The sequence below is a fragment of the Mobula hypostoma genome, chromosome 21 (assembly GCF_963921235.1).
Source record: "Mobula hypostoma chromosome 21, sMobHyp1.1, whole genome shotgun sequence".
Classification (NCBI taxonomy): Eukaryota; Metazoa; Chordata; class Chondrichthyes; order Myliobatiformes; family Myliobatidae; genus Mobula; species Mobula hypostoma.
This window is the reverse complement of record NC_086117.1, coordinates 51,452,624-51,469,847: the sequence shown is the minus strand read 5'-3', so window position 1 is coordinate 51,469,847 and position 17,224 is coordinate 51,452,624. Positions and strand designations below refer to the sequence as shown.

The 17,224-nt window shown below is 46.4% G+C and overlaps 1 protein-coding gene across 2 annotated transcripts in view; it reads right to left on the bottom strand.

Moving 5' to 3' along the window:
- The window catches only part of LOC134360010 (scavenger receptor class B member 1-like), a 59,457-nt gene that overhangs the window by 19,267 nt on the left and 22,966 nt on the right, over nt 1-17,224 (bottom strand). For both annotated transcript variants that reach the window (XM_063073992.1, XM_063073993.1), the window contains exons 5-8: nt 13,632-13,727; nt 12,916-13,031; nt 7,161-7,327; nt 2,068-2,186 (exon numbers count right to left, since the gene is read on the bottom strand). In XM_063073992.1, the coding sequence (XP_062930062.1) occupies nt 2,068-2,186; nt 7,161-7,327; nt 12,916-13,031; nt 13,632-13,727 (498 nt within the window). The remainder of the gene's footprint in view (nt 1-2,067; nt 2,187-7,160; nt 7,328-12,915; nt 13,032-13,631; nt 13,728-17,224) is intronic.

Sequence of the window (17,224 nt, the reverse complement as noted above, 5' to 3'; positions counted from 1 at the left end):
AGAAATTGGTAAACTCATCTATCAGGGGTTTTTGAAGCAGAATGTTGGGAGCTATGCTAAAGAGGTTCCATACTTGACCTTGTGTCAGGAAATGACGGTGGAGTGTCTGTGGAGAAGCCCTTTGGGAACAGTAACTGTTGTTCATCAACTTTCATAGTAGTCCTGGAAAAAGGTGAGGCTGGTCGTTGAGACAGGCCACAACCTGGGAAAGGCAGATTTCAGTGACGGGCACAAAACGCTGGAGGAACTCAGCAGGCCAGGCAGCATCTACAGAAAAGAGTACAGTCAACGTTTCAGGCTGAGGCCTTCATCAGGACTGAGTGTGTTGCATCTTCCCTCTTATCTGGTCTCACCTACCACCTGTCAGCTCGTCCTTCTTCCCCTACCCCCTACCCCCACCTTCTTGTTCTGGCTTCTTCCTCTTTCCTTTCCAGTCCTGATGAAGGGCCTTGGCCTGAAATGTTGACTGTTTATCCTCCTCCGTAGATGCTGCCTGACCTGCTGGGTTCCTCCAGCATTATGTGTGTGTTGCTCTGGATTTCCGGCATCTGTAGGTTTTCCCATTTTTGTTTCGGTGACCTACAACAGGAACTGGTGGGAGTTTTTCAGGAGCACCTGCTGGGTCGAATAAGTGGAAGGCATTTAAAAGCGCAATGGTAAGAGTTCAGTGTCAGCGTGTCCCCGTAAGGGCAGGAAGCTGGTAAAGATGGCAAGTTTAAGGAACCTTGATTACAGATGTTGAAGGTTTGAGCCAGGAGAAGCAGGAAGTGTGCCAGGTAAAGGAAACTAGTGTCACGTGAGTCCTTTGATTTTTACGGGGGGCAGAGGAGAGGACTTAAGAAAGAAATCAGGAGGGCTTAGGCCATGAAATGACCTTGGCAAGGAGGATTAACCTCCAAGAGGACAACAACCTTGTCATGGTTTGGAGGTTTGCGTGCCTCAACGACCCGGAGAGCTACGAGGCTGGAGTCGGGGCTTTATTCTTTGGCTCTTGGTAGGGCCACCCGTGCCAAATAGGTCAAAGGGTAGAGGTCAGATTAAGAGTGGTCTACTGGTCCTCCAGGTCTGGGGGTTCAGTTCAGGGCTAACAAGCCTGAAAGGTCAAACTAAGCTGTTACAGAAACAGCAATGAAGACTCCTTCTACAGACGAGTGCGACGGTATTCCCGAGTCTCCAACCGGGACTTGACAGTATGAAAACCGAGCCACTGGCATAACGAAGGAAGCCCTGAACACAGCCAGAGGTAGAGGACCTTCATTGCTGCCCTAAGCACTGATGTCGTAACGGGCAGCAAGTAAGTCGGGTTAAGGTAAATCCAGAAGCCCTTCATGTGTTATTAGAAGCAAGAGGATATGTGAGGAAAGTACAGATCCCTCAGGGGCTATGAGCACAGTGCTGAATGAGTACATCTGATCAGTATCTATCGGGAGAAGGATGTGGAAGCTGGTGTGGTTGAGGGCGAGGTACACTGATATACTGTATCCTGAAGCATATCTGCAGCAGAAAGGATTTGTTATACATACTGTAATATATTGGATAGGATATATCCCAGGATTGTAGTTGTGAGGATTTTGACATTCCCAATATTGACAGGGATTATCTCCAAAGGGGATGGAATTCCTGAGCTCTATGTCAAGATGCTGAGGCAAGAAGAGGAGGAGATTGATGGGATTTGGACAGAGTTTTTGCACCTTTGTTATCTACGGTGAGGTACTGGAAGACAGGAGGACAACTAATGTTGGCTGCCCGGTCATGGGACAATTTACAATAACCGATTAACCAACTAACCGGTAGGTGTTTGGACTTTGGGAGGAAACTGGAGCATCCGGGTGAGACCCACGTGATCATGGGGACAACGTACAAACTCCTTACAGGCAGTGGTGGGAATTGAACCCGGGTCGCCTGGACTATAAACCGTTGTGCTAACCACTACACTACTGTGCTGTGGGGGACACAGTGGAAGGGAGGTTTTCGCAGAATCTCATGCGCTCACTTGGAAAGGCAGGGACAGGCTCTGAGTCTGAGATGCTCACCATCTCAGCAAGTCTGAACGGGATTCTTACTTACCGGGTGGATCTCAATGAACAGTGCATGGTCCTTCTCATTGGGGTGTAACCCTTCCACAGCCTCCCACAGCGCAGGGTCGCCGTTGTAGAAGTGAGGATGCGAGACAAAGACCTGGGACTCTGAAGTTTGAAAATCACAAGGTAAACTGGTGCCACAGTTCGAGAGGAAATATTACCAGTAATAGCTATTCCTGTGTAAGGAGGAGATTTAGTGACTTTCAGTTTTCATTAAAGACCCCTGGAAACCTTGATGGCATTAGAGCTGAGGGAGGGGAAGGGTGGGGATGTGTGGTAGGGAGGCATGGTGAGTGGAGAGGTGAGTGTGGTAGGGAGAAGATGTGAGGGGAAGGGTGGGAAGTAGAGAGGGGAGGGGCATGGGGGAGGGGAGGGGAGGGGTGAGGTGTAGTGAGAGGGGAGGGCATGGGGAGGTGGTGAGGAGTGATAGGGAGTGGTACTGAGGAGGAAGGGTGGGGAGGGGAGAGGCGAGGTGTGGTAGGGAGGGGTCATGAGGGGAGAGGTAGTGAGAAGAAGGGCATGGGAGGGGTAGTGAGAGGAAGGGTGGGGAGGGGTGAGGTGAGGTAAGGAGGGGTCATGAGGGGGAAGGGTGGGGAGGGGTGAGGTGTGGTAGGGAGGGGTCATGAGGGGAGAGGTAGTGAGAAGAAGGGCAGGGAGGCAAGGGAGTGAGGTGTGATGAGAGAGGAGGGATGGGGAGAGGAGGGGGTGAGGTGTGGTGGGAAGGGAGAGGAGGCTGGGGAGAGGAAAGAATTGTGTATGGTGGAAATATTGACAAGGGGAGGGTCAAGGTAAGAATTCCGAAGATGTACATCCCTCAAAAATATTCCTCATGTCCAGTAGTCTAAACTCCCCAACACTCAAATATTTAGGCATCACATTTCCTCAGCTTTGTGGACATAACCTGCTCTCTTCATAGACTGAGTAGAGGAATCTGAATCAGAATCAGGTTTATTGTCACCGGCATGTGACGTGACAGTTGTTCACTTTGCAGCAGCAGGTCAATGTAATACAATGCAATATAGAAAAAAATAAATTACAGTATATATATATATATATATATAGAGAGAGAGAGAGAGAGAATAGCTTAAAAACAGTGCAAAAACAGAACTAATATATATTTTAAAAAAGTGAGGTAGTATTCATGGGTTCAATGTCCATTTAGGAATCGTATGGCAGAAGGGAAGAAGCTGTTCCTGAATCGCTGAGTGTGTGCCTTCAGGCTTCTGTACCTCCTTGATGCTGGCAATGAGAAGAGGGCATGCCCTGGGTGATGGGGATCCTTAATAATGGATACTGCCTTTCTGAGGCACTGCTCCTCGACAATGTCTTGGATACTATGGAGGCTAGTACCCAAGATGGAGCTGACTAATTTTAAAACTTTCTGTAGCTTCTTTCGGTCCTGTGCAGTAGACCCGCCTGCCCCCCACCCATACCAGACAGTGACGCAGTCTGTCAGAATGGTCTCCATGGTACACCTATAGAAGTTTTCGAGTGTTTTAGGTGACAATCCAAATCTCTTCAAACTCTGTCTTGCCTTCTTTATAGCTGCATCGATATGTTGGAACCAGGTTAGATCCTCAGTGACCTTGACACCCAGGAACTTGAAACTGCTCACTCTCTCCACTTCTGGTCCCTCTATGAGGACTGCTTTGTGTTCCCTCATCTTACCCTTCCTGAAGTCCACAGCCTTACAGACATCGAGTGCTAGGTTGTTGCTGCAACACCACTCAACTAGTTGGTATATCTCGCTCCTGTATGCCCTCTCATTCTACCAACAATGGTTGTATCATCAGCAAATGTATAGATGGTATTTGAGCTATACCTAGCCACACAGTCATGGGTATAAAGGGAGTAGAGCAGTGGGCTAAGCACACACCCCTGAGAAGCGCCAGTGCTGATCGTCAGTGAGGAGATATCATCACCAATCCGCACAGATTGTGGTCTTCTGGTTAGAAAACTGACAATCCAGTTGCAGAGGGAGGTACAGAGGCCCAGGTTCTGTAGCTTATTGATCAGGACTGTGGGAATGATGGTGTTAAACACTGAGCTATAGTCAACAAGCAGCATCCTGACAAAGGTGTTTGTATTGTCCAGGTGATTCAAGGCCACATGGCGAGCCAATGAGATTGTGTCAGTCGTAGGCCCATTGTGGTGATAGGAAAATTGCAGTGGGTCCAGGTCCTTGCTGAGGCAGGAGTTCATTCTAGCCATGACCAAACTCTCTATGCATTTCATCACCATAGATGTGAGCATTATTGTACAATAGGGTAGGCAGAGAAGGCTGTGGAATAAGTGTTGGCAGATGGGATTGATGTGGATGGCTACCATTGGTCAGCATGGATAAATTGGCCTAATGGCCTACTTCTAGGCTGTGTGACTATGACAACAACAATCCAGGAATAAATGTGAAAGGAAACGAATGGCAGAGGAGCAGATTGATGTTATGGTGTTCACCGAGCTTGGCAATTAGCTTGCAGATGTCTCACCACCAGTCGAGGTGACGTCCTCAGTGCGCATTTGTTGGTGTCTCACCTGCCTTGGCCTTGATTGGCTACTCCTTCGCTTAACCTTTGAATTCTATTGGCTCACATTTCTTTGGATCTTGGGGATTCGTAGGTGGCATCTATTTTGATATGTTTGCTTATGGAGTTATCAGAAGCTTCTAAACTGGGACACCATGGAGGTTCTGGAGCACACAAGCACAAAGCAGGCAGGAGAATTGTTAGGAGCGTGGTTTTCTTTGAGACACCCCGCTGGTATGTTGCCACCCAGATGCTAGGGTCAGGGAGGTCCAGCATTGGATCCACGCATTCTAAAGGGGGAGGGTGAGCAGCCAGAAATCTTGGTACATATTGGCACCAATGACTTAGGTAGGAATCTGGCCTCGGAAGATGGATAAACAGGTAAGTGCTGAAGAATTGGTAAGGTTTCTACCTGATGCTCCAAACAAAAAAAAAAGATGTGCTGACATTGGAGAGAGTTTATAGGAGATTCATGAGAATGAGTTTGGGTGTCATTCTCATGATTTTTTTTGTGTGTATTTGGGGTTTGATGTTTTTCCTTGAATGGGTTGCATGGTTTTCTTTCTTTTGTGGCTGTCTGTGAGAAGTCAAACCTCAGGGTTGTACACTGCATGCAGACTTTGATAATGAATGTACTTTGAAACTTTGGATGCAAGGGTTGACATGTGAGGACCATTTGATGGCTCTGGGCCTGTACTTGCTGGAGTTTAGAAGAATGAGGATGATCTCATTGAAACCTATTGAATATTGAGAGGCCTTGATACAGTGGATATGGACAGAATGATTCCCGTGGTGGGGGAGTCTAAGACCAGAGGTCACAGCCTCAGAATAGAGGGACTTTAATGTAGAATGGAGATTAGGAGGAATTTCTTTAGCCAGAGAGTGGTGAATCCGTGGAATTCGTTGCCACAGGTGGCTCTGGAGACCAAGTCACTGGTATATCTATGGCAGGGGTTGATAGATTCTTGATTAGTCAGGGTATGAGTGGTCAGCCGTGATGAGGGAAATGGATCGGCCATGATGAAATGGCGGAGCAGACTCGATGGGCCAAATGGCCTAATTCTGCTCCTGTACCTTATGGTGTTAACTGCGTTTATCCTCATCGAGGGGTCAGCAGTGGAAGAGTGAGCAGCTTCAGGTGTCTGGGTGTCGACATCACTGAAGATCTACCCTGGGCCCAACACACTGATGCTGTTATGATGAGGGCATGCCAGCTGCTACACTTCATCCCGAGCTTGAGGAGATTTAATATGCCACCAAAGACTGGAGCAAACTTCCACAGACGTACTGCGGAGAGCATTCTGACTGGTTGCGTCACTGTCTGCTATGGAAGCTCCAGTGCACGGGACCGTAGGAGGCTGTAGAGGGTAGTTCCATCATGGGTACAGACCATCCCAGCCATCGAGGGACGGTACCTCAAGAGGGCAGCATCCATCGTTAAAGACTCAGGCAGGAGGCACAGGAACCTGAAGGCACACACTCAACATTTTAGCAACAGCTTCTTCCCCTCCACCGTCAGAATTCTGAATGGACCCTTGAATACTACCTCACTCGTTGCATTACTTATCTATATTTTACATATTTCTTATTGTAACTTATAGTGACGTTTTGTGTATCGCACTGTACTGCAGCCGCAAAGCGAAGAGTTTAATGACCCACATCAGTGATGATAAACCTGACTCCGACCCTAAAGGTGCGTCTTTTCCTGGGTAAGGAGCCGAAAGCTGCCCTTTATTTTCCTGTGTGTGCAGGTACAGCGATCTGCATGATGCGAGTTGCTGTACCCACACATCAACAACCACAACCTGAAACAAGGAGACTGAAACACCGCGCAGTACTCTGGATGGGGCCTTGTCAATGTCCCAATCAACCTTCAGAGTTTCAGCCGTTGCCATAGAGATCAGTAGTAACTCTGCAGAGCGGGAGAATTCACCAGTGGCCTCTCCTGTCACAGGGGTTTAATTGCTATAAAAGGACATCAGACTGTTTTCTCGGTTCCAACCATCCAATATTCCTTTCTGGGTCCCCTCCAAAGCTCTTCCCCCTTCACCCCAAACTGATCTTCTCTAGCTTTAGATTCTCGACCGTCCCAAACTGCCTGCCCTAATTCGGAAATGGTGGTCACTGGATCTACGCGCCACTAATAATTTCAGTGTCAGGTCCCCCTTAGCCTTCTCCGACTCCAGAAAATCCGAGACAGCCTCTCTAGTCCTCTTCATCACTGAAATACTCCACCCCCATTAACATCCTGGTGGGTCTCCTCTGCACCATCACAGCCTTCCTATAGAATGGTGACCACGGCTGTGGCCTGATTAGTGCTTGACAGAGCCCTACCAAGCCTCCCTGCTCCAGACCAGGCAGCCAGTGCTTTGATGCCATGGTATAAAAGGTTAAATTCTGGGAAGTGAAGTTAATTGAGATAGGTAACTGATCGGCAGAATGGACACAGTGTGGTGTGACCCTGCTTCTATGTTAGAAATTAAACCAAAGTCTGATGAGAATATCAAATTGATGCCAATGTACAGTGCGTATGGACTGAACAGATTGGAGTACTCACTCATCCTGCACGTGCTGACATTGAGGACCCCAGACTCCCTGCACGGACAGAAGCCTTGGTTGGGAGGGTACACCGTTCCGTTTGCAAACATGGTCTTCGGGGCGACGTAACGGAATGAAGGCAATCCAAAGCACCGGGTTGATTTTTGGTAAACTAATTCCAATGACCTACAGCAATTTGAAAGAAACAGTTTAAGATCAGGAGCCTGTATGATCAACAGCGACTCTGCGGAGCAGGAGAATTCACCAGTGGCCTCTCCTGTCACAGAAACAAGGCACAGAACGAACGATCAAGTACTGCATGCAGTATTGAGGAGGATCTGTCCTGGGCACAGCACATGAATGCAATTACAAAGAAAGCACCGCAGTGCCTCTGCTTCCTTAGGAGTTTGTGAAGATGCAGCGTGACATCTAAAACTTTGACAAACTTCTATAGATGTGTAGTGGAGAGTACATTGACTGGCTGCATCACAACCTGGTATGGAAACACCAATGCCCTTGAACGGAAAATCCTACAAAATAGTAGTGGATACGGTCCAGTCCATCATGTGTAAAGCTCTCCCCACCATTGAGCACATCTACATGAAATTCTGTTGCAGGAAAGCAGCATCCATCATCAGGGACCCTCACCACCCAGGACACGCTCTCTTCTCACCGCTACCATCAGGAGAAGGTAGAAGAGCCTCAGCACTCTCATCACTAGTCTCAAGACCAATTCTTACCCCTCAACCATCAGGCTCCTGAACAAAACTTCACTCAATTTTACTTGCCCTATCTCTGAAATTTTCTCCCAACCAATGGACTCACTTTCAAGGACTTTTCATCTCATGTTCTTGTTACTTAATTGATATTTATTTATATTTGCATTTGCACATTTTGTTGTCTTCTGGATGAAGACCCTAGTTGGGCAGTTTTTCATTGATTCAGTTATGGTTATTATTCTATAGATTTATTGAGTATGCCCACAGGAGAATGGTTGTGTATGATGACATATATCTGCTTTGATAATAAAATTTACTTTGAACTTTAAAATCAGCCAATGAATTGTTGAAATATGACGCCATTATACTACAAAACTTCTTTAAAGCTTCAAAGAAGCTTCTGCTAACAGAGTTACTGTTCCCACCTCACTTCTACCCATGAATTGGAGGCGTCTGTGGGAGGCACAGTCCTGTCCATGTTCAGCACTGCCGGGTGAGATCAGAGCCCAAACTTTCAGCTCCTACCATCTACCACATTGTTCTGGTTAATTGGAAATAATTAGAAATGTATAAGAAATGACAAACTACCATTCAACTGAATAACAAATTATGTATTTAAATGAAATACAGAACAAATTAGAACATTATCAATACTGCTACAGTAATATAAAACTGTGTGTTAGTTCCTAGTAGTTATCAATAGAGGAATTCATCCAGTGTACATTGCCGTGTACTTTTGATTAGCTGTAAATGAACAAAATTAGCGCAGACACCTAGTGTAGATAATGCACTGCCCTCATACAATGCTTTCAACAATTGCTTCCTCCAAATCTTCATTTTCATTGTGACATTCAAGATTATTGTTGATACCTTCAAATTCTCTGTAGTCCTTAACTTGCTGAAGTCGTGAAATAATTTCATTTTCACACAGCCATTTCTGGCATCTCTGAGCCTGAATGCCTGAAACCGCAGTGAGCAAAGCTGTTCTGAATTGCCTTACTTCTTATTTTTTGCCAACTATCAGTGACAAAAGTCACTGTTTCTTGAACACAAACACATGCGACCAATGCTATTTGAAAACACTTTGCTCTAAGCACAGTGTAGTGTCTAATGGCCAAACAGGTGTACGATACTGACACTAATTAGAAACTGTTCAGCAACAGTCTCCTGTCCCAACTTAGTGGCATAGTGTCCCAAATAAAGAAAGGGGAATCCTGACTATTTTCTCGTTTAGATTTTATTCTTTTAAGAGTTGTCTCAAATAAGTGTCTGCCCCAATTAATAGATGGCCCAATTAATTGGAATCCACTGTATTAGGAACAAGAACCAGCCATTCTTCTCCACAATCCTGTCCAATCATTCTGTGAGATACTGACTGGTCTTCACACCACCCTCTAACTGCATCCACCAAACCTTTCTCATTGATTCTCATTTAATGTCAGTAATTAAACTTGCCGTAACAGAGATGAGAATAGAAGCAGGAAATGCTGGGTGAGGATTAGTGATGAGATGCCTACCATCCCAACTCATTCTCCCCTAACCCACTCAGTACCTTGTCAAATGTGAGACCTTTCTGCAGTAACCTTCAAGACGCTTGCTCTATGACAGGTACAGGCCTTTTTTTAGGAAACTGCACAATTTGTCAGGTGAAGTCTGATCAATGCTCAGTATGATCACTTTTAAAAATTTGTTCTTCTGTAATAGAGGTTAACATACCAGTTGTCCCCTAAGCTGCCTAATGAACCCACACTCAACTCCCAGTGACTGTGAACAAGGGCTCCCGGATGTCTTTAAACTTTAACATTTCTCAATTTCTCTGTATTTAGAGCACCCAAAATTTTACCCCCTTTTTCACGTTGTATTCCATCTGTCATGTTAACACTCACTCACAAACAGGAGGAAATCTGCGGATGCTGGAAATCCAAGCAACACTCACACACACACACACACACACAAAATGCTGGAGGAACTCTGCAGGCCAGGCAGCATCTATGGAAAAAAGTGCATTTGCCGTTTGGACCGAGACCCCTTGGCAGGACTTGCTCACTCAGCCTGATTATATAGTCCTGAATCCTCTTTGTAACCTCATCACCATCCGTAATCTCACTTTGATTCTGGACATCAGTAAACTTGGAAATGTATTTCTTCTTCCCCCCAACAAAGCACTGATATAGATTGTGACCAGTGAGAGCCAGGAGCCAGACCCTGCCACACCCCATTGGTCACAGGCTGTTAACTCCAGAGGACCCTCCTGTTTGTTAACCAACTCTCAATTTACACTGGTCGTTACCCCCAAGTCCACATGCGCCTACACTTTTCAGCAATTTTCTGTGTGGAGCTTCAGGAACTTAGAACATGGCACAGAACAGAGACGAGAAAATCTGTAGACGCTGGAAATCTGAGCAACATGCACAAAATGCTGGAGGAACTCAGCAGGCCAGGCAGCATCTATGCGTCCCGATGAAGGATCTCAGCCTGAAACGTCGACTGTTTACTCTTTTCTGTGGATGCCACCTGGTCTGCTGGGTTCCTCCAGCATTTTGGGTGTGTTGCATGGCACAGTACAGGCCCTTCTGCCCACAATGTTGTGCATTCTTTTAACCTACTCCAAGATTGGGGTGTCTGGGGTGTCAGGGAGGGGTAGCACCTCTGGTGGGGGAACATGTCACGTCCTTTTCAAGGCGGTTAGTCCACCTTTGGTCCCCACCTGGCACTCAGCTCTCACCTGTGGCTCCCCATAGCTGTTTGCATGCGACAGCGGCCACACCCCGGGCAACGGCTTCGACAAGCCAGCTAAACCAGGTGAGGGTAGCCGACGGGTCTCAAACCCTCGGTGAGATAGGGAGTTGTCTATCCCAGCATGTGAAGACAGACTCCGGCGGATTGAGCGGACGAGACCAATGGAAGGTCCAACGGTCAAGAAGGCGGTCTCTGCAAGTGTCGTGGAACGTGTAGAGCAGGACAAGACACAGAAGACAGCCTGGTCATCCACTGCGCCTAGTTCCATCTCCAGCCGTCTTGACTCTGTCTTGCCACTGGATCCAGATGGGAATTGGGAAGAGAGAGTGAGGCTGACGCTGCGCAACTCTCCCTCACTTAAATCCAAACCACGCGCTAGTCTCGACACCATCATAATGGTGTCGAGGTCCTCATCAATATTGATGATGGACGAACAACTCCAAGATTAATGGTGTGATATACTGTGTCTGGTGCTCCCGGTGTGGCCTTTTATATATTGGTGAGACCCGACGCAGACTGGGAGACCGCTTCGCTGAACACGTACGCTCTGTCCGCCAGAGGAAGCAGGAGCTCCCAGTGGCCACACATTTTAATTCCATGTCCCATTCCCATTCCGATATGTCAATCCATGGCCTCCTCTACTGTCGAGATGAAGCCACACTCAGGTTGGAGGAACAACACCTTATATTCCGTCTGGATAGCCTCCAACCTGATGGCATGAACATTGATTTCTCTAACTCCATTAATCCCCCTCCTCCCCTTCTTACCCCATCCCTTATTTATGTATTTATTTATTTATTTATTTTCTCTCTTTCCCTCTCACAATAACTCCTTGCCTGTTCTCCATCTTCCTCTGGTGCTCCCCTCCCCTTTTCTTTCTTCCAAGGCCTTCCATCCTATGAACTCCCCCTTCTCCAGCCTTCTATCCCTTTTGCCAATCAAATTCCCAGCTCTTAGCTTCATCCCTCCCCCTCCCACTTTCAAATCTCTTACTATCTCTTTTTTCCATTAGTCCTGACGAAGTTTCTCAACCCGAAACGTACTTTTTCCTATAGATGCTGCCTGGCCTGCTACGTTCACCAGCATTTTGTGTGTGTTGCCAAGATGAATCTAACCTTTCTCTCCTACAGAGCCTCCATTTAGTTTCCATCCATGAGCCTATCTAAGAGTCTCTGAAATCATCCTCATGCATCAGCCTCGACCACCACACCTGGCAGCGTGCTCCACACATCCACCACTCTCTGTGTAAAAACATACCTTTGACATCCCCTCTGTACTTTCCTCCAATCACCTGAAAATTGTGCCTCCTCATATTAGCCATTTCCACTCTGGGAAAAACGTCCACTCGATCTATACATCTTATCATCTTGTACACCTCTATGAAAGCACCTCTCATTCTCCTTCACTCCAAAGAAAAAAGCCCCAGCTCGCTCAACCTTTCCTCAGAAAGACATATTCTCTAATCCAGGATGTATCCTGGTAAATCTCCTTGGCACCGTCTCTAAAGCTTCCGCATCCTTCCTATAAATAGGTGACAGCAACTGAGCAGAATACCAACAGAGTTTTATAGAGTTGCAACGTTATCTCACAGCTCATGAACTCAATCCCTTGACTAATGAAGACCAACACACAATACACCTTAAGCACCCTATCAACTTGTGCGGTCACTTTGAAGGATCTGTGAGTGTGGACCTCAAGATCCCCCTGTTGCTCCACACTACCAAGAATCTGCCACTCACCCTGCATTCTGTTTTCAAGTTTGACCTTCCAAAGTGAATCGCTTGTTCACTTTTCTGGGTTGAACTCCATCTGCCTTTTCCCAGCCCGGCTCTGCCTCCAACCAATGCACCCTTTTAACCAACCACAACCTTCTGCACCACCCACAGCACCATCTACCTTCGTGTCACCTGCAAGCTTGCTAACACACCCATCCAGTTCCTCATCAAGTCATTTATAAAAATCACAGAGAGCAGGGGTCCCAGCATAGAGCTCTACAGAACACCACCGGTCACCAACCTCCAGGCAAAATCCACTCCATCCTTGAAAATCTGAACATGCACGCCCACTGAATCTAGCTGATAAAATCCTCAAACAATGCTAAAAGATTAGTCAAACACAATTCCCCTTTTGTAAATCAGTGATGATTGTCAGCGTTCTCTCAGTAAGTGTCTGGGCACAGGGGCATTCTCTTGTTGCCCATCTTCCCAATCACTTCAGCCTATCAGTAAAAGGGACCTCTCTTGTTGGTTGGTGTTCAGGCACCCACCTTTACAAAGTGATTTCCGCTAAACAAATTTCTTTAGCTCTCATTCATACCTACAGGCATCTGGACTATAAAACTTCAGCGTGTCCGACGGAGTCAGGAACGGGGGCCACAATTCACCTGATGTCCCATTGATCATGTTGCACTGGCTGGAATGCCAGAAGTTTACCTGGAAGACAGGAATTGCATTTAAATCATTTCAATGACGTATAAAAATCAGCTCTCTTATTCATGATGAGAATGATCCCAGGAATGAAAGGGTTAACGTGTGAGGAGCATTGGACGGCTCTTGGCCTGTGCTCACTGGAGTTAAAGAAGAATGGGGGGGGTGGAATCTCAACTGAAATCAATCAAATGTTGAAAGGCCTCGACAGGCGTGGACATGGAGAGGATGCTTCCGATGGTGGGGGAGTCTGCAATGTCCTCAGAATAGAGAGGTGTCCATTTAGAACAGAGGTGAGCAAGAATTTATGGAAAATCAGTGCAATTCATCGCCATAGATGGCAGTGGCGGTCAAGTCATTGAGTGCATTTAATGCGGAGGTTGATAGGTTCCTGATTAGGGTATCAAAGGTTATGGAGAGAAGGCAGGAGAATGCGGTTGAGAGGGATAATAAATCAGTCATGATGGAATGGTGGAGCACACTCGATGGGCTGAATGGCCTAATTCTAACCCTATGTTGTATGATCTTTCGAAAACATTGATCAATACTCACCCTGGCTGCTCCCTCCTCTACTGAACCTCTCTGTGCCACAGCCCCAGATCTTACCTTTCTTCTACCATTCCACGTGTCAATTCCTTGGACTTTACTAATATCATCCACTCCTGTATTAATGGTGAATAATCCAGTGTCGGTGTTGTTCAGCTGTAACAGAAGCGAAGAACACGGCTGTTAGAATATTTACTTCACATTAGGACAATTTGAAAAAAATCCATTTCCTCTTAGGGAAGTGAAGCCAGTCACGTCATGGCAGGGAGATGTAACAAGCATCCATTTCATTAACTTCAGCTGCCTCTCATCTCCAAATGCAGCAGCATTGCCACATGGAGTGATCTGTCTGCACCGTGCACCAGGAATCAGGATGTCACATCACTCCGTGACTGACAGAGCTTTAGAGATGGTGTCCGGGCAACTGGACATTCAGTCGGTGTCATCACCTTGACCTGGGAGCACCGTACTGTGGAGTCACAGAGTTGTACAGGTCGAAAGCAGGTCAGCAGGTTGTTCTATCCAACAGGTCCATACTGAGGAAGATGCCTTATCCAACCTGGTCCCAATTGGCCCAGAACCTTCTAAGCCTCTGTGCTGTGGGAGGCAATGCCAATGAACAATACGTAGGTTGGGTGTGAGTGCAACTGGAGGTCAAGGGTTAAGGGTGAAAGGTGAAACATTTAAGGGGAACATGAGGGGATGCTTCTTCACTCAGAGGGCCGTGAGAGTGTGGAATGAGCTGCCGGCGCAAGCGGTGCACGTGAGCTCGATTTCAACGTTTCAGAAAAGTTTGGATAGGTTCATGGATGGTAGGGTTTATGGAGGGCTATGGTCCCAGTTGATGGGAGGAGGCAGTTTAAAAGGTTCAGCGTGGACTAGATGGGCTGAAGGGCCTGTTTCAGTGCTGTACTTTTCTATGACTATATATCTGTTGCTATGATGTGGACAGTACAGAGTCCTCCATTTACTGCCCATAGAAACGGTATGCAAGACAAGCATTTCACTGTACCTCAGAGCATGTGACAATAATAAATAGCACCAGTATCAGAAACATGATACCACTGTTAGAGTTTAGCAAGGGCAAGCCAGGAAACTACAAGGCTGTGATTCTGACATCAGTGGTGGCTAAATTACTTCAGAGGATTCTGAAGGATCTGCCAACATTTGGAGAGACGAGGCCTGATCCATGACTTTATGGATGGGAAGTCACATCTGACAAATCTCTTGGAGCTCTTTGAGGAGGTAAGCAAGAGGATAGTAGAGGGCAGGGTAGTGGATGGTATCCATATGGATTTTAGCAAGGCCCTTGACAAGTCACATGGGATCCAGGGAGAGATAGTGGACTGAATTCATAAAGGGTTTAATGTTAGGAGATGGCCGACAGTTGTTTCCTGAACTGGAGACCTGTGCCACAGGGGTCGGTGCTGGAAGCCTTGGTGTTTGTTGTTTATATGTGAATGTACGAGGTATGATTAGTAAGCCTGTGGGTGATACTAAGATTGGTGTTGTTGTATTACATGGGGATCTTGATCAGCTAGGTATGTGGACTGAGATCTGGCAAAAGTGCTTCAATTCAGATAAGGGTGAGGTATCGCAGCCTGTGAGGTGAAACCAGGATAGGAGTTGTGCAGGGAATGGTAGAGCCCTAACGAGTGTACTGGAACATAATGTAATGGATCCTGAAGTGCAAGTTCATTGTTCGCTGAAAACAGTGCCAGTTAGACAGGGTGAGGAAGAAGGCTTGTGGCACACTGCCCCTCATCATTCAGACACTGAGTCGAGGAGTTGGGAAATTATGTTGCAGCTATATAAGACATTCTTGAGGCCACACTTGGGAGTAGTGTACACAGTTTTGGTCAGACTGTAATAGGAAAGATGTTATTAAACTAGAAAGAATGTAGAAAATAAATAACCAGGATGTTGCCTGGATTTGGGGCTCTGAGTTACAAGGAGGGGTTGCATAGACTAGGACTATAGTCCCTGGAACATGGGAGATTTGGGGGTGAACTGATAGATACGTGTAAGATCATGATGGATGTAGACCGGGTGAAAGCACACAATCTTTTTCCTCGAGAGGGGGTGTGAAGATTTAAGATTAGAGGCAGGAGATTCAAAAGGGATGTCGGGCAGATCTTCAAGTAAAGGGAAGAAGCTGCCGTTGATGTATTTGGAATGAGCAGTCAAAAATGCTGGCTAAGGCAGGCATACTAGTAACGTTTAAAAGCCATCCAGATATCTCCATGGATAGGAGAGGGTTAGAGGGCAGTGTTCCAAATGTGGGCAGGTGGGTTTAGCTTGCTGGGCAGCATAGTCAGTGTGGGCAAGATGGGTCAAAGGTCCCATTGCCAAGCTCTGTGACCATATCACTCAATGACATTTGGAAATGCTGAAAGATACAACAGGTGAATTGTAGAGTATTAGCTATGCTTGAGAGGGAAATTCAGAATTAAACCTGTGGAAAAATACCTCAGTGAGGATCACCCAATCTACAGAAGTTGAAGCAATTCATTAAATTGTAATTAAATTCTTTTCAACAAATAATGCTCCTTTTGAATCTTTTCACTTAAGAATTCAGCAGGATGAATGTGGCGTGAAATGAGCCATGAACCTGGTATTTTCCCAGTGGAAAGCTCCTACTGGGCTTCCTGCTTCTTGTCTGGACTTGTTTGACAATGATAACCTTCTTTAGTCAATAACTCACCATTGTCACATATGGGGCAGTGGGATGCGTAAAGAAGAATTCCAGGCGTTGAAAACTAAAATCAGGGGAGGCTTTTCATTGTGAGTGGATATAAAATCTGCCTGCAGAATTGGGAAAACATGTTTCTCTTAGAGTGTCATAGAAAAGTACAGCACAGAAACAGGGCATTCGGCCCATCTAGTCCATGTTGAACCACTTAAACTGAAATTAGGAGGACATGTTGAGGGAACAAAATGGCAAATGGAGTTCAAGCCGGATTCGCTATGGAACGTTGAACTACAAGCAGAGTAACAGCAGGATGTTTGGCAGTGTGGAGGAACAGAGGGATCATGGGGTCCATGTCCATAGAAACCTTAAAGTTGTCGCACAAGTTGATAGGGTGGCTAAGAAAGTGTACGATGTGTTGGCTTTCAGAAGTTGGGGGAACAGAGTTCAAGAGATGTGAGCAGCTCTACAAAACCCTGGTTAGACCCACACTTGGACCATTTCTGGTCACCCCGTCATAGGAAGGATGTAGAAGCTTCAGAGGGGGTGTCGAGGAGACTTACCAGGATGCTGCCTGGATTAGAGAACGTGTCACATGAGGAAAGGAAGAGCAAACTAGGGCTGTTTGCAGCGATGGAAGATGAGAGGTGATTTGATAGACAAAATGATAAGAAGCATAGATCGAGAGGACAGCATGCACCTTTTCCCCTGGTAATACAAGAGGACATACTTTTAAGGTGATTGGAAGGAAATATGGGGAGGTGGTTGTCAGAGGTAAGAATTTTTACACAGAGTGGCGGGTGCACGGAATGCACTGCCGGATGGTGGTAGAGGCAGATATATCATGGACATTTAATAGACCCTTAGATAGGCATATGGATGAAAGAAAAATGGAGGGAGGGAAGGGTGAGACTGATCTCAGAGTCAGCACCACATTGTGGGATGAAGTGTAGCACACTGTGAA